The 23,136-nt window shown below is 39.8% G+C and overlaps 1 protein-coding gene across 1 annotated transcript in view; it reads left to right on the top strand.

Moving 5' to 3' along the window:
- The window catches only part of LOC101469035 (contactin-associated protein-like 4), a 163,359-nt gene extending 142,149 nt beyond the window's left edge, over nt 1-21,210 (top strand). Inside the window, exons 18-24 of the mRNA XM_004565554.4 lie at nt 1,799-2,038; nt 7,397-7,621; nt 9,164-9,297; nt 10,945-11,032; nt 16,549-16,767; nt 17,849-17,920; nt 19,200-21,210. Coding sequence (XP_004565611.2) covers nt 1,799-2,038; nt 7,397-7,621; nt 9,164-9,297; nt 10,945-11,032; nt 16,549-16,767; nt 17,849-17,920; nt 19,200-19,393 — 1,172 coding nt within the window. The 3' untranslated portion in view covers nt 19,394-21,210. The remainder of the gene's footprint in view (nt 1-1,798; nt 2,039-7,396; nt 7,622-9,163; nt 9,298-10,944; nt 11,033-16,548; nt 16,768-17,848; nt 17,921-19,199) is intronic.
- The last annotated feature ends 1,926 nt before the right edge of the window (nt 21,211-23,136 follow it).

The following is a 23,136-nucleotide window of genomic DNA, read 5'->3' as shown; positions in this document are numbered from 1 at the left end:
GAGTAAATCCATCTCCACCCTTTACCTACTGTGGAATGGATTGCTTTGGACCCTTCTATAGCAAGCAAGGACGTAGTGTGCGAAAACGATATGGTCTCCTTTTCACCTGCTTCTCCTCCAGAGCCATCCATATTGAAATGCTGGAGGATCTATCTACAGACTCATTCATAATTGGACTGCGCTGCTTCATTGCTATACGTGGAGCCGTACGCCAGATCAAATCTGACCAAGGCAGTAACTTCCTAGGAGCCAAGAATGAACTGCAGGAAGCCCTCACGGAATTAGATGGTGATAAACTGACGAACTTCCTTTCTAAGAAGCAGTGTGACTTCATCCTAAATGCTCCTGGATCAAGTCATGTTGGTGGAGTGTGGGAGCGTCAAATTAGAACAGTCAGGAGTGTTCTCAACACGACCCTTGGACTCTCACCTGGAAACCTACCTGATGCTTCCCTCCGAGCATTCTTCTATGAAGCAATGACGATAGTTAATAGTCGTCCTCTCACTATTGAAAACCTACATGATCCCAACAGTCTTGAGCCACTGACACCAAACCACTTACTTACCCTGAAGTCTACCATGGCCCTTCCTCCCCCCGGCAAGTTCATAAGGGAAGATATGTATGCGAGAAAGAGATGGCGCCACGTACAATATTTGGCCGAGCAGTTCTGGAGCCGTTGGCAAAAAGAGTACTTAGCCAACATTGCCTTTAGACAACGCTGGCACACCCCAAAGAGAAACCTGCAGATCGGGGATATAGTCATAATGAAGGATGAAGACTTGCCCAGAAATGAATGGAGGTTGGGAAGAGTCGTAGAGACTACAATGGACAGAGATGGACTGGTTAGGAGAGTGAAGCTCTGTCTAGGTGACAGGAAACTTGGCAAAAATGTTGAACGTCTTACTAAGCGGTCAGTGCTCGAACGGCCAGTTCAAAAACTAGTCTTATTGTTGGAAGGTGACTAGTCCATTCCTTGCATACTATGCTTCTGTTGTTTGGTCATTATTTGTATTATGAAATCATTGTGTTCTTTCTTCCTATGTTTATGGAGTTATGTTTTTGAACACTAATGATTTGGTGGGAGTGTAAATGACCCAGATTATTTGTTTATTTGATATTTTTCAAACAGTTAAATCCCTGAACGAATTATACCTTATAATATAGATTAGACTCTTATTTTGAAATTCGGAACGGGCAACTTCCGGGAAGGAAGATCGTACCGCAACTGCTTGCCGCAGAAAGGATTAAATGAGAAGGTTATCGTTTTCCATCCATCTTAAATTTAGCATCTAGCTGGAAGGCGAACAGGTATGTTTGTGTGTTGTACTTGTTGTTTACATTTCGGACAATTTGTAAATGTATTACTTGATTGTTAATAAGTTTATGAGCGATCTAGCAGGCTGATGCTAGCACCTCCTGTGCCTTTTCTGTGAATTGATTAGCATAACAGAAACGTGGTTATATCAAGTGAATGTTTGTTTTATGTTATGGTTACAGCTCTTACGATGTGTCTATGGCAATTTGTGAATAAATGGGTTGGAATACCCCACCATGGTCCATCCGTAATGATCATTGAGTGCATCGTCTGAATAAAGTCCGGCTGGAATGCTACAGTCAACACATAAAGAAATGAAAGAAGGGCTGAAACAAAGACAACATGTTGTCATGCTGTAGTCGATCGTTAGCTAAACATGCAGAATTTTGCTTCCTCTTTGTTTTGGAGGCTTTGAGTTTTAGTTCATTAATGTTTAAAATGGAAATGGGATGCTAATGCCATGCCCTATTTTTGTGTTATCAGGAGGCACAGCATCCAGGCAGAAAGGCTTCCGGGGCTGTATCCGCTCTCTGCAGCTGAACGGCGTCACTCTGGACTTGGAGGAGAGGGCGAAGATAACACCAGGGGTTCAACCCGGCTGCCCGGGTCACTGCAGCAGCTACGGCTCGCTCTGCCAGAACCATGGCCGCTGTGTGGAGAGAGCCAGTGGCTTCCAGTGTGACTGCAGCCTGTCAGCGTATGCGGGAGTTTTCTGCCAAACAGGTGAGCAGATAACAGGAACACACATTTTACTATTAATATTGTGTATGGCTTAGGAAGTTGATTGCACAAGCTTTTCTCTTAGAAAAACAGATTGTTTTAGATACTTAGTGATGCTGACCCCCAGGTCTGTCCCACTCACTTTTTTAGAGGCTTTTTTGTTTGGAGTCCTTTGGGTTTACTTCTCTGTGGTTTCTTTGTTCTTTATTTAATGCAGGTTTTGTTTTTCTATCTATTTGTCACTGCATTAAGTCCTTGTTTGTTTTAGTTACGGATTTCATTTAGAGTTTTATAGATCCCTCAATGTGTCCTTTGTCCTCATCTCCTGTGAGTTTCCCTCTGTTAACTTTATTCATGTGTCTGTATCCCCTCGTTTTTTTGTTTCTCATTTCTCGTTTCTTTTTGGAAGTTATTTTCTCTTTTGTCTGGTTTTAGTTTATTCTGGTTAAACAGTTTTTTCATCAGCCCATCATAAAAGTTTCAGTCTGCTTCACGCATTCTGCATCGCAGTACTCTCACTTCATTAAACATGACAAATGTATTGTTTATGTGTAGAGGAATACCACAGCAAGGTGAGGTACATGGCCCAGACATTCGCCCTTATCTTATTTTGGCTTTTTGAAAAGTTTGTCTTTTTTGTTGTTTGTTGCTGGGTAGCTTCTTATTGACGAGACTCCTGAGGTCGAATGAGTAGAGTAAAAGTCCAGTATAACCAAAATGTCTTAAAGGCGCTCCATCGTTGATGAAAAAATGCTGAGCTCTTAGTTAATGTAAGATTACTTCTCAATAATGTAGAGTTAAACTTTATGGAAGCATGATTTTAGAAACACATCGTGACATCTTATTTGACATTTAAAATACTTTTTTGTCACGGTTCTGGGTCATTTCGACCCAGCATTTTCAGTTTCTTGTATTTTGGTGTTTTTCTGTATTATGGTTTATTTTCTAATTCTTTAGTTGTCCTGTTTTGAATATGATAAGGTTTCAGTGTTATTCTGGTTAAGAGTTTGTTCTTAGGCTTAGTTCAATGTCTGTTCTGTGCCTGTCATGTTTGCTGTTTTACTTTGAAGGTCTTGTCTCATGTTAGTGTATTCAATTTTACTTCCTAGTCTTGCCCAGTGTTGGGTAAGTTACTTTAAATTAGTAACTTAGTTACATTACTAGTTACTTCTGTCAAAAGTAACTCAGTTACTTCAAGTTACTCGTTACTTTCAAAGTAACTAGTTACTAGGGAAAGTAACTTTGATTTTACTCAGAATTCTCTTGTTAATGTGTTGCTTCCGTAACTGGATACCCAGCAAGACTGCCAGTCTTCTAGCTTGCTTACTTGCCACAAGTGCTCTGTGCCACCTACCAATAGAAAGGAAAATATAATGTGCACATTTCCACGAGAGAAATCCCACGCCTGGACCGTCGTTGACCGCCACCATGATTCTAGCCTACGTTACAGCGTCATGTGCGCTTTTTACATCCAACACAAAAACTGCAGTCATGGTCCTTTGATTGCACTCAGAACTCGGAAATTCTGCCTTCCGAATAGGAAGATGTAGGTAACACCAGACTGCAGATGAGCTGCATACAGGGCTGGACTGGGACAAAAAATCGGCCCGGGCATTTTGACTAGAGCCCGGCCCACCATTATAGGAAAAATCATAAAGCCTTTGAATGAAAACAAACGACAGAGACGGGACTTGCGACAGAAAAGCCGATCAGCTGATCATTGATCAGTTTCATGATTGAAGTAGAAACAGGAGAGGGAGGGGGAGGGAATGAGAGAAGAAGAGGCAGCTGTGCAGCAAAGACACAGAATAACTCCAGCTTTGTGTCTTTTTCATTGTAGCTGAAGTCCGGGACAAACTGTGTTCCTTTTCACCTCAATACGAAACGCATGATATTTTCTCTGAATACGAGACGATTCCGTTTTTTACGGGACGGTTGGAAACTCTAATAATTAACCTTATGAACAAAATAAAGTTCAACATCAGTAACATCATAGCACCCACCCAGCTGTATAGAAACTCCGTCATGCTAGCTAGTACCCAGTACGAAAAAGTCAGCATAACGAAAATAAACTCCACCTAAACTTGGTTCATATCTGACCCAGATAGACTGCAGGTCATAACTTCTTACCTGAAGTTCAGTTCGCCTCGGGTCTCTGCTCCTCCTGCGTCCCCTTTCCCTCATCCACCTGCTGGCCTCCACCACTTGCTAATGTTACTGAATCTGTGGAAGCTCCGCGATAGCCACCGCAAGAAGTAACGAATAACGACCCAGTAACTACTAACGCGTTCCTGATTTTGGCATAATAACTAGTTATGTGCTCGTTACCACAATAATAACGTAGTTACTGTAACGCGTTACTTAATAACGCGTTAGTCCCAACACTGGTCTTTTCTAATAAGTTCCAGCTATGTGTCCACCTGTTCCTCATTTCCTCATCTTCCTGCTAGTGTATTTTAGCCCCTGTCAGTCAGTATTTGTCATTACGTCCTCCACGTTAGTTGTGTGTGTATCCCTCGTCTTCTGTCGTCAGGTTATGTCATGCCACGCCATGCATTCCCAGTCTAGTTAAGCAATCCTAGTTTGAGTTGTGTTTTTGTATTGCCAAGTTTGTGTTTCCAGCAAATAAAGCTGCCGTCTTAAGTTAATATTTTGTCTCGGGGGCCTGCACTTGGGTCCAGCCACTGCCAGCCACACAGCTAATCGTGACACTTTTACTTTTCAAATCTCAAATACAGAGCAAAAAGATCACAATGAGTATTTGTGATACAAAAAGAAATGTTCAGTTTGACCGGGATTCGAAAAAGCGTCGAGCTAATCAATGCACAAACGTATTTTAATCTAAGTAGCCTATGTCAGAATCCCCATGCAGAACTATTCTGACGCACATGCTTTTCATTGTGCATTTCTATTCTAAGGAATTTTTAGACCTTATGGTTAGTTGTTTTTGCAATTTGCTGACTATCTCAAAGCACACAGGTAAAGAAACCAAACACAAGTTCTTCTGAGGGTGGGAAGAACAGAAGATAAGAAATATGAAGTAAACCCCTTCCTCTGTCTTTAGCTCTCTTGTAACATCCTGACCAACACCACTGTTCTGTGTGAAAAGCAAAAGTTTTGGAGATGGCAAATCATTTGATATTCAGAAGAGAGAGTTTGGATTGGGTTTTACTTCAGTGGTGTCACCTGCTTTGACCCCTCTCCAGAGGATCTGTCTAAACTCTACAGGATGCTGCACAGTGTCACATCATACTTCCATCCCCTTCCCTCAGCGCAGCTGCCTTATACATCTCGCACACTGAGGTTAAAGCATAGTTTGAAGGTATGTAGGTTAGTTTTATTTCTCTGAGAAGAGTCCTTCACTGTGAAGATCAGTCCTGATTGCCTCTCTTGCCATAAAAAATTCGTCTTTCAGAGTTATTTCTAATACAGATGGGTGAAATTCCTCACGTTTATGGAGTGGAAGTTGAAATAATGCCAAAGCACTTACAAGTGAGTGTTTATCCTGCTGCCTGAAGGTTAAGAACCTATACTTTACTGAAAACATTTTTCTGCTTTTATGCTACTCAGCACCCATCAAGAAGTACTTGATGTGGTTTGATGTAGATAGCTACTGTTTCATATGATTGAAGTCTATTTTAGTGATTTGTTTTTGATGTTAAAGTCACTAACAGTGCGTCACCACGTTGACCTTTGTGTTCTCCATTAGTTCTATAACTGAGTTCAACCATCTGTCCTTTTTTAGCCCGCCTCCCACTAAACACCGATATCTTCTGATCTCCCACATCATGCTGATGCTGATGCTGATGCACGCTTTGTTTTTCTTTGTGAGTCACAGTGAGACACTCTGTGTTTGATATATTAAAAGTTAATCTCTGTGTCTGGTTGGAAAATGAAAGCAAGAAGTTCTAAAGACTAATTTCTGTAATTAGAAATATAAAGTTCCTAAGTAATAAGACATGCACGATCCTTCCTACACCACAGCCCTCATTTGAAGTTAATTAAAGTTGGAAAACACTGTGGGGATAATTTTGTATATATTTATTGTTCTGTGCCCCAGAAATAATTTGTTTACTCTTACATTATTGAAAGCAGAGCTAACACTTTTCAAACTAGAATCTTTTTCATGTAGGCTCAAAACTTAGGATGTGAAGTTTTCAAATTATTGCCAATGCTCTAGCAATCAGCTGAAAAGCAGAAGATTATTAATGATATTTTTGATAACTGAAATTCTGGAGACGTCATTAAACTGGTAAAACAAATAAGGTGGGTTTCAAATATCCAGCTAGTTCAGGCTGGGTACTTGAGCTTCACTCTGTCACACAGAGGCAACACACCTCACTCGCTCTGCAGACTCACACATGTCTGCAGTGATGTGGACAATGTACGACTCTCTTGTGGTAAAGGTACAGCTGAGAGTGAAAGCAAAGCTGTCAGTTTACCAGTTAATCTACGCTTACCTATAGCCGCAAGCTATGAATAGTGACTGAAAGGATGATATTGTGGATGCAAGCAGCAGAAGCAAACTTCATCCCTTAGAGCTGTTTCATTTAAGAGGTAGTTTAAATAAAGCCACTACTCCTCCACAGTGGAAGAAGCTAGTTAAGGTGGTTTGGGCATTTAGCTGTGATGTCTTCAGGATGGCTCATAAGTGAGGTGTTCAGGCATGTCCAGCTAGGAGGACACCCTGGGCATCGCTGCTCAAACCCCTACCCTTCCGAGCTGGACCCGGGTAAGAGAAAGAAAATGAATGGATAGATACTGTAGGTTGATGGGTTCATTCCAAAGGCTGATCTCGTTGCGCAGGAGTAAAAAGTTTAAGTTTGAGCTCCAGTGACCTTTGATACCTCAGAACAGCAGTCACCAACCTTTCTTGCGCCACGGACTGGTTTATGTCCAACAATATTTTCACGGACCAGCCTTTAAGGTGTCGCGGATAAATACAACAAAATAAAACCAGTACCGGTACCAAAAAACCAGAAGATTTATTCATAACACAGGGGAAAAGACCCAGGGAAACCGAGTTAATGATAAAAACAATAAAAATATAATGTGAAACCCATACATTTCACACCCGAGCCTCAACTCTCGCGGCCCAGTACCGAACGACTCACAGACCGGTACCGCTCCGTGGCCCGGGGGTTGGGGACCGCTGCCTCAGAATGATGATAAAATATGCAATATGAGTTTAAAATTTTGTGTCAGTTGACTTTTTTTTTTATTATTAGAAAGTCATATATTTCATGTATTTATGACAGCAATAAGATGTTGTTGCACTATTCTATAACCTCTTTAACTCTTTTAAAGTTTAATTTGAACAGCACTCTAAATCCTCGCCTATTTATTTTTGTCCTGTCCCAGAGGTGTCAGCCAGCTTCAAGCCTGGAACATCAGTCAGCTACACCTTCAAGGAGCCCTATGAGCTGAGCAGGAACAGCAGCGCTCTGCCGTCCTCCATCTACTCTGAGATGACACTGAGAGCAGAGAACATCTCTTTGAGCTTCAGGACGAACCAGAGTCCAGCTCTGCTGCTCTACGTCAGCTCCTACTACAGAGAATACCTGGCTGTGCTCATCAACAAGCATGGTAAGAGGGGCACAGGCCTCCTACGCTTGTTTGTCTTTTCTTCTTTTCCTTTTAATGATCTCATCTCCTTTCTTTCCTTATCCTCCTCCTTAAGTTAATTGAGAGGTGTCTTGATCCTCCTTGTACACTGTTCTTCTCAGTCTTACCCCTGCTAACTCCACTTTTAGTTTTCCCAACTTTAAAGTTTTGAAACCTCAGAAACTTTTAATGCCAGCCCTCATTTTTCTCCCTAAACTTTGTCTAGTTATATTTTTTAAATTTGCTTCTCCTCCCTGATGCTCCTCTCGTTTCTCTTCTCCTCTCCTTTTATTCCCTCCTGTTCTCTCCTATTCATTCCTAACAACTTTTCCTGTTTTGACCTCGTTTCCTGCTCTCCATCATCAAAATCTGTCAGATCACTCCTCTCTCTGGATTTGCCTCGTCAGCCTTTAGCATTTTCTATACAGCCAGCTTTGCCAGCAATTAGGTTTTGTCTCAAGTTAAGAATAAAGTGTTTTCTGGACTTATCTCTGAGACCCAATGAGTGACACTGCAAGAATAAGGATTAGGTCGGCCGATAATAGGGGGCAGGTCAGCGCACTTCTGAATAAAAGAGCTGGAAACATGCTGAAGTGTGTTCTTAGCTTCTGTGTGAAATAATTGTGTTGTGAGTTTGACTTTTAAGAGTGGTACGAGGCACTTTGAGTTGAAAATTACATTTTCAGCATCCAGGAATCTAATAAAATTGGCACTTTGCTGCTAGATTAGTTGTAAATGGATTTTTTCTGGTGTTAATGACTCAGAGAAAGCTGATGGACAGCAGGGCATTAAGATTTGCTGCTGACCGTGGAGTCGTCAGGTAAATGCTCTTAAAATGAAGCGTCCAATTAAATCCCTGAGAGCTTTCTCTTGTTTGCCCTAAGATGGCTCATTTCTTTTCATCCTTGACTGCAGTTAAACCCTCTCAGCCCGAGCACTACTGCTTCACTTAGGGCCCTTTTTCGTTTTTTAAAGAATAAATTTATTGTTATTAGAGCAGTAGCTGGTACGTGGTACGTCTTTAATATTTCCCCTTCTCCTCAGCACCTCAAAAAGAAGATATTGAATTGTAATTTTAACCTTGTGATATGATTTATTCACTTTGATTTATGGAAATATTGCAGATGTGAGAGAAAAAACCTTTCGTTTTTAAAAACAATCTTTAATCTTCACTCTTTTGATAAATCTCCAATTAATATGCTTGACTATTAGGGGAATTAATTGGATTAGCTCTGTTATTGATGGGGAATTAGCGCTTATCCTCCTAATATGCAAATCTCAATTAATAGAACAACAACTTCTTCAAAACATTCAGATCCATATATGAAGGATTAAATGTATGTTTGCCCTGCTGGTGAAGATTATACAACGTAGCAAAGCCTAATTTTCAGGAAAAGACCAAACTTAATGCTGATGATCTCAAATCCTTCTTCTGTGAAAGTGTAGAAATGTTACTTCTTTCATATATCTGAGTTGTAACACTATTATTTGATGAGTATGTGTGTGTGTCTGTTATGTATGAAGATAAGCTGGAGGTGAGATACAAGCTGGACAGCAGCAGAGATGCTGAAGTGTTAAGGAGCAGCGTGAGGAACGTGGCCAATGGACAGCTTCACACCGTTACCATCAAGAGGCTGACAGACTCTGTGTCTGTGCAGGTAAAAACACCTCATCAGCTCATGAAATCACTGCAAGTTTGCAAATTGGCAAAGTACAACGAAATCCAGCTCGCACAAAGGCGTCGGTATTGTTTTAGGTAAAAAAAAAACAAGTCCAGCGTTTAATGCAAATTTGCGAGGTTGTTGTTTTCTTACATTGGAGGAACAAAAGACAGATTAGCAGCACACAAATGATCCTGTTTGCAGAGTTAATGTGAGTGACAACAGCAACACATTCCAATAGAAACCTTTGGCCACATCCCTACCACCTTCGCTTCATAACCCTTAAAGAGTCTACAAACTGATGTTTCATTATTGTGGATCTCATAAGCTTTGGCACACAACATCATGTTTTATTCACTGTTTGCAGACTGTTGTAAAGCTGATATCTACTATAGAATTTCAGTGCACGGCAGCAATCCCGAGGGCGTTTCTCTCCATATTACTTGCTCCTTTGCACTGTCATTATCACACCAGAAAACACATCATACAAACAAGCTTCTGCTGCCACAACTCGACAAGAGTTTCTTCTTTGCTGGAAATATTTAGTTTGCATGTTTGAACCACACACTGAGAATCATTTTATTTTGTATTTCCAGAATGATTAGCAGGTGTGGCTCGTAACAGTCACAGCAGTCTCATTGTGAGATAGGTGTAGTGATTCTTCTGACACTTCCAGAATTTAGCCTGATGCAACAGGTTATGATGTTGCATCAAATACAATATCCTAATTGTGATTATCCAGTAACCAGTATCGTTACCAGTAATGTAATGGTGCTTGAGCCACTTGCTAAAATTATTCCATAAATAATGCAAAGTCATGCATCACTGTGTCGTAAAACCTGCTCCTTTTATGTCGATGATGTGCTTTTGTACATGCAGATAAAGAAGATGAGGTGCAAAGCTACTTAAGATAAACTTTTTTTGTTCCATGTCTTTGCCAATGAGGAGCTTATCTCAAGGGCAATAACACACACACACACACACACACACACACACACACACACACACACACACGCAAGCAGTTCTGGTGTGGACCACACTACAGTATTGTAAAAAAAATCCCTCTTTGTTTTAAGCCTTAGTCAGCAATGTAGTTTACTTCCACCCACAGTAGTTGGATGCAGCTATAGCAGGACAGCGCGGACAAACCGCCCATTAAATAAGCCACAGATGAAATATGAAGCATCTTCATCGTATCTGGATCTCCTGAATCTATCTTGTTAACAAGAGCCTCAGATGATGTATGAGGTAAATTTTATCTAACCAGGAGGCAGCAGCCAGAATGCCTATATAATTATCAACTGTGAGATAAATTACAAGGTGACCTTGTCTTGCGTGGGTGTAGCCTCCTGATTCACTGTGTTGTGAGGCTCCAGTAAACTATGAGGCACATTTCATCTTATCACTTTCCGTCATACTGAATTGTTGTATCTTTAGCAGCATACAGTATAGGAGTCATAAGGTGATGGAGATAGTTTTACATCCATTTTAAACAAATTTGAATCAAATTTGAAGCACGTTTAGAGTACCTCGTAATACCGTTTCTGTAAGATGTTTTTCTCGTGCCACACCTACCGCTCAAAGTCGCCGAAATTAAAACAAAACTTTCCTATTTAAATAATGGAAGTAGCTCTCTTCCTTCAGATTGATGAAAATGCCAGAGAAGACTTCAATCTGACATCTGATGGGGAATTCAACGCTGTGAAGTCGCTGGTGTTGGGCAGAGTGCACGGTAAGTGAGGAGCCTGTAAAAATAGAGAAGAAGCCCTTTTACTTAAAGAACACTCAGACTCACACTCATTTGAATAACAGCTCTGGGGTGTTTGGCCTCATTTCACACTCAGCTTTGGGAAACTTAAAGAAATAAATGTAGCTTTAGCTGTTCTCAGCAAGCCTGATTATTCAGATTATCTGGAAAAAAAAAAGACTGAGGCAAAATGGAAAAATGTCTTTAATCATGACTTTAACCCTGAACTTCATGTATAGCTGCTGCAGGAACTGATGTTCAGACATTTCTGGTATCTTTCGTTTAAAAAAGATGCCATAGTTCAGAAGCCAAAAATGATATCAACTTTAATGTATGATGTCCTGAAAATGACACATGTTTGATAGCACTGTCCATTTTCTCTATAAAACACAGGTGATTATGGGTAGCTAAAACTAAAAAGTAGGTATAAAAAACATTTCAGTTAACTTAAATAAAAATAGAAACAAGATTTTAGAAAAAATAAAGCTAACGATACAATATTGTTGATTAAACATTGTTTAATTGTTGGGGTTTCCATGTATTACTTTAGTGTCTTTACAGTGTAAGCTCTTGTAACTTGGCGCTTTTTAATAAAACCAATTTGAATTGAACATAAAACTACACAGGAAATATGTTTAATTTTAATGCTCATCAATTGTGGGAAAATATGTTATTACAACAAGCTAAAGGAAACATCATTGCGTATGTGTTTTAAGCCTGAAATATGATGAGTGTATGCATGACTTACTTGGCTTCACCAGTTGTTGCACTTGTGTTTTTAGCATCTCTATTAATATTATCAGTATTGTTTCGGTAATTAATGGAAGCTTGGAAGCTAGTTCAAACAGACAACTTGAGCTTTAAGAAGCTTCACTCTCAACTCGAGACAACTCGATCAGTCTTCATGAAACTTTGCGTAAACATTGCGTGAGGGCCAACGTCTTTGAAAGTTGACTGTTCTACTGAGCACAAAGAGACATTCATAGTGTGGGGGTTTACTAATTCAATTAAATTATATTTTAAAAAAGTCTATATTACTTTTTTTGAGATGCAGTAGTTTGTAAAAACAAATAAACGTAAGAACTCATCCCCATCGCCAGTTCATAGTGAAAACATGAAGAACGACTTCGGCTCAGTAAATAGGAAACAGAAAATCAAAATCTCAGTCTAAGATGATGCAGGTGTTGTTGTAGGAGGTTGACAAATTCCCTCAGCAAATAACAGCTGGGGAGTTTGAACGTCATGCCTTTTGCAGTAACGTATCCGGGATTACAGATTTTGCAATTAGTGACCCTTATTTTATTGAAACCCTAACTTTACAGTATTATTTTTTTCTTGTGTTGTGAATTTGCCCTGTACAGTCTCTTATTTCTTGTATTTTTATTCTTTACTGTTGTGTGAATTTTCTTGCTCCATTTCTCTCTCGCGTTGCTGTTGGAACAGGTGAATTTCCCTAGTGAGGGACAATAAAGGATGTTTATATTTCTATCAAATACTATGCAAATGAAACAAAACACAACGATGGTGCATTTATGCAAAACATGGTACTGCTAAACAATCTTTTTGTTAATATTCACAAATTGGTACTTATTGCATTTTAATTATGGATATGATCTGTTTGGTCCCAGTATAAGGATGTGCTGGTGAGAAGGATTCATAAATATTAGGTTAATGGAGAATATGGGATTCAGTTTTTGTGTTTTTTGTGTTTTTGCCATTAATCTGAATTGCATTACACTTCCATTATTTTTTCCATCCCATTTCTATTAATGAGGCTAGGATAAATATTCAGAACATTTCTCTGTATAATGCAGTGTATGCATAAAGCAATACAGTATTGCAAACCTTAAAACATATGGTTTGGTCAACACAGTATAATCTGTAAACAGCATAAATCTTCATAGATGGTATAACCACTTATAGTAAAATGCATGTTATTATCGCAGTATGTGCAATTTAGACATGTAGATATTTAAAAATTACATAACAACTAAAATAAATACAAATGTTTTGCTTTTTCCATCATACAAAAATAGATACTTATTCTGGCAAATGGGGTTCCGTCGAGGGTTTACCGTGATTGGTGGGTGAGGTTAAACCAGAACTGTGTTTGCTTTAATGCACAAGTGCAGATTTGACACCTGGGGAAAAGTACTCACTCTCTGGGAGGTGTAAACCACATCTTCATTGATCTCCAATGCATACTCTTGAACTGGGACCTGTAACAGTGCTGGGGTGAGGGAGAAATGGGCTCTGTCATGACTTATTCATGCTCTCCTTGAGCAGTACCATCAAAGACAGGCTGAGATATAAGCTGTTAATAACACGAGGTGCTGAGAGGCTGCAGGCTGTGGTCACAGCTTTCTGATAAGACTCGGAGTCACAGCAGCGCACTGGTGGTTTAAAACGTAACACTCTGCAATTAATAGTGAAACATGAGTCAGTCGAATGAAATGCCTTTCATCCGGGGCATCCATCAGGACGTGCTATGTAATGAACATAAGATAATATACAATTTTGCACCATGTAAGAACTGAAAAACTGTGGCAAAATCTTTAACAGTTTAAAAGAACAACAATTAACGAAATAATGGAAATCCACATGTAATAGAAGCCGTGCACTCATGCTGTCTTATTACACAACTAATACAAATCCCCTCAGGATCCTTTTCTTTATGCAGTAAATCTGCTCAGTGTTCCACTGTGGGTTTTAACCCTGTCATGTCAGCATGTGACCGGTCCTCTCCTCTGTCAAACCAGCAGAGGCTGGGAGTCAGATCAGGATCTGAAGAGCAGCAGGAAAGTGGATTTTCTGTCACTCCCCTCGAACCCTGTCATCCATCAGCCTAACTAATGGACCCGGAAGGAATACACAGAAACAAAGTGGGGGTAGAGAGAGTGGCTGTAGTGTATCAGCCGAGAGGAGCTTACAGGCTGCGCCAGTGTCTCCTGCTGCTCTCATCAGCATGCAGATGTGTGCTGCTTAAACCACAGTCACCTCTCAGTCATCTGAACAGATAGTGATGCAGCTGTTTCCAGCAGTAATGTGGGCTTTCACAGCTGCTGTTTACACCGCTGTGAAGGAGCAGAGGTGAATGATGGAGAGTTTGAAGTCAATAAAATGAACAGAAAGAGCTGGAGAGTGCACGTGTCAAACGGAGTGATGGATGCAGACTTTAAAGCTGACCAGCTGAACGGTTTGTGTTGTATTGACAGTGTGTGTGAGGTTGTGTGTGTCCTTATTACTGTCAATGAGCTGCCACTATTGTCCCACTCTGATAACGTGGGAATGTGAAGCAGGATCAATGTACCTGTCAGTGTTTGTCGTGCTTTTTGTCGTGTCAGATCACCCTATTGGTTGACAGAGCAAGCTTCTGAAAGGTTAAAAGTTCAGTTATCTGAAGTGATTAACTAAACTGTCCTATGGAAACCATAAGGTTTATATTTTTAAAGCTGTTGTCGAAATGATGACACACATGGCTTCTTTTAATGTAAAGCATTTCGTTTACATTTTAAATTTACATTTAAAGTTAGTCCTAAAACCAAGTTAACAAGTTCAGTCTGATAATAAGACAAAACAGCAAAGTCTGGTCGCTGTGGCATGCCAGTAAATTGTAAAACTATAGATTAAACTTACAAGGTGAAGCTAACTTACGGCTGACAATAGATACACATTTCTTAGTGATACAATGCTTCTCACTAAACTCTTGCCAAAAAAAGCAAAGACATGCACGTCTCAAATACTCGAAGCAATGAGTTACAGACGTGGACAAAATTGTTGATACCCTTCAGTCAATAAAGGAAAAACTCACAATGCTCACAGAAATAACTTTCATCTGACAAAAGTCTTAATAAATAAAAATTCTATGAATGTTAACCAATGAAAGTCAGACATTGTTTTTCAACCATGCTTCAACGTAATTATTTAAAAATAAATGCATGGAACAGGCCTGGACAAAAATGATGGTACCCCTAGAAGAGAATCAAAATAATGTGACCAAAGGGACGTGTTAATCCAAGGTGTGTCCACTAATTAGCATCCCTGGTGTCTACAATCTTGTAATCAGTGAGTGGGCCTATGTATATGACTCCAGGTAGTCACTGTGTTGTTTGGTGACATGGTGTGTGCCACACTCAACATGGACCAGAGGAAGCAAAGGAAAGAGTTGTCTCAGGAGATGAGAAAGAAAATCATAGATAATCATGTTAAAGGTAAAGGCTATAAGACCATCTCCAAGCAGCTAGATGTTCCTGTGATTACAGTTGCACATGTTATTCAGAAATTTAAGATCCATGGGACTGTAGCCAACCTCCCTGGACGTGGCTGCAGGAGGAAAATTGATGACAAATCAAAGAGACGGATAATCCGAATGGTAACAAAAGAGCCCAGAAAGACTTCTAAAGAGATCCAAGGTGAACTTCATGCTCAAAGAACGTTAGTGTCAGATCGCACCATCCGTCGTTGTTTCAGCCAAAGTGGACTACATGGGAGACGACCAAGGAGGACACCATTGTTGAAAACAAATCATAAAACAGCCAGACTGGAATAAGCCAAACTACATGTTGACAAGCCACAAAGCTTCTGGGTGAATGTCCCGTGGACAGATGAGACAAAAATGGAACTTTTTTGCCAAGGCACATCAGCTCTAAAAAAATGAAGCATATCAATATCCTACTGTGAAACATGGAGGAGACTCTGTTATGTTCTGGGGCTGCGTTGCTGCATCTGGCACAGGGTGTCTTGAATCTGTGCGGGGTACAAGGAAATCTCAAGACTATCAAGGAATTCTAGAGAGAAATGTGCTGGCCAGTGTCAGAAAGCTTGGTCTCAGTCACAGGTCATGGGTCTTGCAACAGGACAATGACCCAAAACACACAGCGAAAACACCCAAGAATGGCTAAGAGGAAAACATTGGACTATTTTAAAGTGGCCTTCTATGAGATGAGCCCTGACCTCAATCCTATTGAGCATCTTTGGAAAAGCCGCCCTTCAAACCGGAAACACCTGGAGCAGTTTGGTCATGAAGAGTGGGCCAAAATACCTGCTGAGAGGTGCAGAAGTCTCATTGACAGTTACAGGAATCGTTTAATTGCAGTGATTGCCTCAAAAGGTTGTGCAACAAAATATTAAGTTGTGGGTACCATCATTTTTGTCCAGGCCTTTTTCATGCATTTATTTTTTAAATAATTACATTGAAGCATGGTTGAAGGCAATGTCTGAATTTCATTGGTTAACATTTATAGAATTTTTATTTATTATTACTTTTGTCAGATGTAAGTTATTTCTGTGAGCATTGTGAGTTTTTCTTTTATTGACTGAAGGTTCACTGAGCGATCCTTCTCCTTGCACAAGGCTTGCTGGTTGATTTGTAAAGTTACACTTTCAAATCATTATAAAATCAACAAAAGGGCAAAACTATCAAAAGTGGATTATATGGTTGTCACAAAAAAAGACTTTTTGGTATTTTTTATTTCAAGAGTCTGATATTTTCTTATTCCCAGAATCTGATGACCTGGATCCAGACCTGGCCAAGTTGGCGTCCCTCGGTTTTACTGGTTGTCTGTCTGTGGTTCACTTTAACACCATGAGTCCTCTGAAAGCAGCTCTTCTCCACTCAGACACCAGCCCTGTCATCATCACTGGACCTTTAGTCCAATCTAACTGTGGCTCTGCAGCTTCAACCAATCCCTATGCAGCTGAGAACACACACCACCTGTCAGGTAAGAAAGGAGGAGCCTCATTTGCATTATCTGTGAAGAAGCTGTTTTGTGGTAATTAAATTGCTCACAAATTATTAGAGTCTTAAACATCAAAAGACTTGCTCTATTCCATAACTGTATATATATGCATAATTTCTAAGGGATGGTCGTGTAAACTGTTTGGTACACAGAAATCCTCCAGGCAGAATTTATCATTCCAGCTCAGGGTTATTTCTCTGGGTCCAATCAAGCTGGCATATAGCCCGCTGTGTGCTTTGCAGTTTGGAGAAGACGTGATGTGCAGAGGGTGGGATGGGAGGTCAATAGAGGCTCAACAGTGAATTCTTGCCTCACGCCATGGCTGGAAAGTTGTTTCATAACAAGCGAAAGCCCAATTTTCTTGCACTGGAAACATCAGCCTTGCTGTATGAGCCCTTGAATCACCCAGGGTGCTGTACTTTTGCTCACTGCAGATGGGAGTTCTATTAATATTCCTAGAAAAATATATTAAACACGCCCCAAAAAAACATTCAGAGGATACCTCTGCCCTTTCATTTTAAATGCCTAAACGCCTAATAATTTCCAACCCTTTTAACGTGATGATAATTGTGCAATAGCAGGTTAGAACGCGTGTGTGTATGTGTGTGTTTGTGTGTGTGTCTTATTGATGGGAGCTGCTTTTTGTGAGCTGCATTATGGTGTCATTAAATTTGTACACCTTGTTGGGACGACAAATGACAATGTGCTTGATAACGTAATTAATTAGACCCACACAGGGGAGTTACAAAGAGTTCCTCCGGTCTTGTTTTCATCCAGTTTTATATTCCTTAAACAGTCGTCTAACTTGCTGCTGTAGTATTTGCTTTGTATCTGTTTTTATGAGCGTTATTGTTTCTCTAAATAGCCCTCCTTGTCCATTTCTTTTGTCTGACCTGTTTATTTCCTCTTATTGCCTCTCATTCATCTACCTTACCTCGCTTTTCTATTAAAGCTCTCTGTATCTCTTCTTTTAATTCACGTTGCCCTTGGTTTTTCATCCTTACTGTGTCTATTTACCTCGTTTTTCCCTCTTTATCTCATCCTTTCTCTTTCTCTGCTGTAGATCAGTCTGGTTCAGCAGGTTCGGGTCAACCTTTGATCAATGCCATTAGGACGGACTCGGCTCTTATTGGAGGTACTGTTTTTTTTTTTTTAAACATACTTCACTATACCGTGAACCTTCTTCACCTTGTTTTGCTGCGTTTTGCTGTTGAACTTTTCTTGAACTACATGAGACTCAATATTTCAGCGATAAGGGTTTTTTGGCAAAGGTGATATGATGAGCAAAATATTTCATTTGAACTAAATTACATCGCCCCGCTTCACTCCAGAACGATTCAAAATGAAGATTGATTCCAAAGTGTTCCCATAAAGTTGTAGCGAGACAAAAGTGAGAGATTCTGGTGTTTCAGTGTACAAAGGGCAGCTGAACTAACCAAACCTCTGCTGAAACTTTCACCCTGTTATCTTCAAAAGTTTTAAAACCAAAGTAGTAAAGCGCAAAATTGATTTCTGTTTTTGAATTCCAATTAGATGAAACTTTCTCTGAATGAAGAAATGTGTCAAACAGGAGTCCAGCTGGGTACAAATGTGTGAGATTCTGTTCAGTGTGTGCTGAAGTTAGATTAGAACAACCAGACTGCAGGGCAAGAAAGCCGACTTACCCAGGAGAGATGGGCAGACAATGTACTGTGAGACTGAGCACTGTGAGAGATTTACAAGTGAATTACAATGTGGATTCTACTCAGTTCATTGTCTAACCCAATTATAGGACTGTAGGTATTAGCTGCAGGACATCGAATTATTTCCAGCTTCCTTATGATGACAGTTCTTTATGTTTTTTTGACGAGTGATTTCCAAAGGCTAAGCGTGTTACTGTTATTGGCATACTTACAGTCAGATAAGAAAAGTAAGACTTTAATAAATAAAAATGTTAGTGTTTACCTTTTAAAGGGCTTCTTGTGTTACATCTTTGTCCCTGAGATGAGATTTCCACTCTGTCAACAAACCCAACAGCAGCTGCTCAGCACTAACTATTTTGTACCTTCTTTAATTAACTTTTTTTTTTAATAAACAGCACTGCGAGCAGGTTTTGAGCCACCTCAAATAGGTGCAGGGATTTATTGAAACGTGTGCAAACATACAAGGACTTGCAGGGTATAAGGCAGAGATAGAGTGATATTAATATTTGGTTTGACCGCCTTTTACTCTGAAACATATCCTCTGATCTCTGTTAAGCAAGCTTTGTTGTGATTTCTGTAAGTAGTTCTCCAGGCTTGTAGTTTGTAGTGCTTTTAAACTCTATTGTGTATTATTAAGTCCGCTCCATTGATTCAAATATAAAGTTTAAGTGCGGGCTACATAACATAAAAGACCTGTCCAAACCTGAATGCCTGGATATGTCTGCCCTGCAGGTGTCATCGCTGTTGTGATCTTTGTGGTTGTGACTGGGCTGGCGATAACGGGCAGATTACTCTACCAGAGAAAAGAGACATATCGAAACCAGCAAGTGAAGGACCGGCAGGAAAACAGCCAGGATTTTGCTTTTAGCAACCAGGCTGATTCCCAGAGCGTCCCCTGTGAAAACCCAAAGGAGTATATCATTTAACAAGAATCCTGAATGCCTGATGAGATGGTGGTTTTTGGAGGGGTGCAGACCGGACTGTCCGTCATCCCTCAGCACTTCAGACTGCACACTGAGCCACAACGCAGCGGCTCCACACAATAGAGAACGTATAAAAGGAACAGTTTTGTCTTTTACTGTATATTATGTATATAGTGAATCAAACAGACTACAGTGCTGGACCTTAAAAGTGTTGACAAACTTGTTTCCACTACTATAAATATTTAAAAAAAAAATGTATATGTGGGAAATTATGTCTACAGCAGTCTCTAGGTATTGTCACTCTGTCATATTCAAAGGCTGCAGGTATTTTGTGTTTTTATTTTTTTATGGGTTGATTTAACTTTATTTCTTTATTCCTGAGAATCAGGTTGTTTGCAGTTATTTGGCTGATGGTGCATTTTTATGAGGGTCATGAATGTTGTTTGCTTAACTGGAAGTGGAAAAGTCTGTCCCTTAATCAGGCCCTCAGGAAGACTACTTCTGTAAGTGCTGGCATTTGTTCATTTGTAATGCCTTTTTATTATGCGGGAAGTTTTGGGAGAATAACAATTTGGAGTTTCTGGAACCTTGAAGACGTCTTTAAAGGAAAACTGTGCGAGCTTGTACAATTGTACTTTGTCAGAGGAATTTAGCTAACAAACATCTATGGACTGCTTTTGTCAGCATTTCAATTATACATTTTATTGAGTGATTTCTTCCTGTGCTAGAACAGATTCTTTTGGTCCTTTTTAAGTGACATCTTAAAGTCAACAGTCTTGCTCACTTGTGAATAAGCACATATTGCATTTGTACTGTTGGTACGCTGCAGTTGTGGAAATAAGGGATTTTTATACAGTAGGGACTCATTTTCTCCTTTCTTTCCTTTTTCAGTCTCTTCTTTTCTCTTCTGAGCACACCACAACATTAAACCTTTTCTTGTAGTTTTCTAGCTTTTTATATATATTTTTCTTTTATTAAAGTTTTCTCCTCCCTGCTGCATGTTGCCTGCTGGGAGCATCATCTCCAAATGCTCTAAATGTCTCTGAATGGGGAAGTTTTTATTGCTGGCGGTAACAGTGCGGCTGTCTGTCACCTCATTCACTGCACACAGAGACGGTTAATGTGTTTGTGAAATGCTAATCTGCTCTGATCTGACAGGTGAATTGTGATTTGATGGAAAGCAGAGACAGAGGAGAATAATAAGACTGAAAGATAATCTGAGAGACTGTGTCAAGCAAACATGGTTATAATGAAAACACCACCAAGCAGAGAGGCCCAACAGCAGCTGTTTATCAACACACGCACACACACCACCGTCTCTCTGAGAGACCCAATGCACAGATGGGATTTTAATGACAAAAGTTGCTAAATCTTCAAAGTGCATAATTCATCTCTTTGCGTTGTTGTCTGTCCCATTCTTGATTCCAGAGAGTTCATTCTCTGGTGAAGAAGCACTGACTGTCCTCGCAGCAGAAGTTACTGCAGTGCAGCACTCTTTAGGTTCAACAGGTAACTTTGACATCCAGACGAGCGTGCAGACTGAACTGTGCTGGATGATACGCTGCATATGTATAAAGCAAATAAGACGTTTCTCAAGACCCAGAGAAGAACATTTTCAAAAGTTTCCTCTGCAAACACAGCATAACATTGGCACCAGTCACTAATGTGGGATTTGTGAAGTGATTTGTGGAAACCGTGTGCAAACTGTCACTGTGAGCGTCTCTGGTTTTGTCAAACCATTTTAACACGACGAACAAGATTACAACCATGTTACATTTGAGGCTGATCATTTTCTACACTATTATGTAGAATTTTGTTAATTTGTCATTTAAAGGATGAAGACCTGGTCACACGAGAATTAAAGGAAGCCTGTGTTTTTAGGAAATTGCATTATTGTATTATATCATATTTAGTACTGTCAGCGAGCTAACCATGCTAACGCGTTGATGCTGTGCAGCCACACGCACGGGGCGATCCGCAGTAACTCGTTAACGGAGATTTGCCGCATTAATGCAGTTATGGCGTTAATGTCATTTTATCGAGATTAACGCTTACAGCACTAAGTATATTATATTATATTATATTATATTGGGCTATACAACCACTTCAGAGTGGTACCGTTGGTGTGGGAGGCTTACATCCCACTTCCTGTTGTATATTTTCTGTTGTCATCAAGTGGACGTATTAAAGAGAACTGGATGCTGTATTAAAACATTGTGGCTCTTTCATTCACGTTCTAAATAAAGCACGGGCTAGTTATCCTGTATGCTCTGCATGCTCGCCAAATTTAAGCCCGTGAATATAGGAATATAATCTGTGACACTCCAGAGAGCATGCATACCCGAGACTCCCACATGCCACTCCTACTGACTTCCACTTGGCTCCCTCAAACCGACTAATGGACTTTAATGAAATAATCATACCACTACTTTCAAAGCATTACTGGACTTTTGGTCTAATACTTTGATCTGTTACTGAGCTGAATGTATCAAACTCTCACGATTAAAACAAAAAAAATTACGTTTTTGACTTTAAAAAATTGTCTAAAAAGAGTAAAAAGAACGAGTTAAAAATCAGAAATGTGCAGCAAAGCCTGTAATGTGAGCACAGCCACAAGAACTATACATTCTTAATGCTCCACTAGCTGATGAGCTACAGCTTCTTGACTGTCTTTTAGTTTAATTGTGTAATGGGCTGTTTACACTGCCTGACATTTCGTCATTAACTGAGTAAAGAACTTTCCAAAATAAAATCAGGAAGTCCTTATTGTCATCAGGTTTGTCCACTCACTAACTTAAACGTTTTAAATACATATTTAAATTCATGTATTTTAAATTTCAGGTTCCCAATTTTATTTATCTCTGGCTCTACGTTCCCTCAAATGTTGAGAAAATGTGCAAATTGGCTAATAACCTAACTTAATGTGATTAAAATAAAGCAAAAAAAAATTGCTTAAATTCACTTTGCATTGGTGCCATGTTAGATCATTAACCTAGCAGGTTGTGGGGGGTTATTATTATTAATTTGATGAAACTCACATCATGTGACCAGGTCTGAAGTTATGCAGTTTTCTTATTGTCATCAAACTCTGTGAAGTTGAAAAAAAACAACAACAACAGGTAACTGATATTAATTGTGATATATATTTCTCTGTGACAAGTAATCATAACCAGTGAGACTTTACTTTGATTGACGAGTCATTTTGAACACAGTACACAGGTGCACCTATAGACAGGATAAAACATGGACATAGCTTCCAGGTCTGAAAAGCATTACTGAAGTGCCTTAAACCTACAGTTTTTTAATTGTCCAGCAGGGGGCAACGCCTCTTTCAATAAAACTTACAGTTGTGTAGAAGTCTATGGGAAAACACTCCCTGGCTCCCTTGCTCTGTGTGACTTCAGTAAATATTCCCCTGATGGATTTATGGTCATTCGCCATAACGAATAACAACATTAAGCCCATTTTGTAAATTACTGCCATCCAGAGAGTTGTGAGGGACTTATCAAAGATATGCTCATTGCACACTATTTCACTGTTGGAGCTGCCCCTCCCTCATTGCATCTGGTTTCAAACGGCTTGAAATGCTCTACTCAAGGCTTCATAACAGGACTTTATTGACCAACAGGCCAAATCAGAGTGGCTACGTCCATCCTTTATACTGTCTGTGTATAAACTGTCCTGCTATGGGAAATGCTTGCTAAAGTATTTGTGTGTGAATCTACTGCTGAGCTGAGTTGCTAACA

The sequence above is a fragment of the Maylandia zebra genome, linkage group LG18, assembly GCF_041146795.1.
Source record: "Maylandia zebra isolate NMK-2024a linkage group LG18, Mzebra_GT3a, whole genome shotgun sequence".
NCBI classification, from domain to species: Eukaryota; Metazoa; Chordata; class Actinopteri; order Cichliformes; family Cichlidae; genus Maylandia; species Maylandia zebra.
Note: the sequence above shows the minus strand (reverse complement) of the source record. Positions and strands in the feature narration are given on the sequence as shown.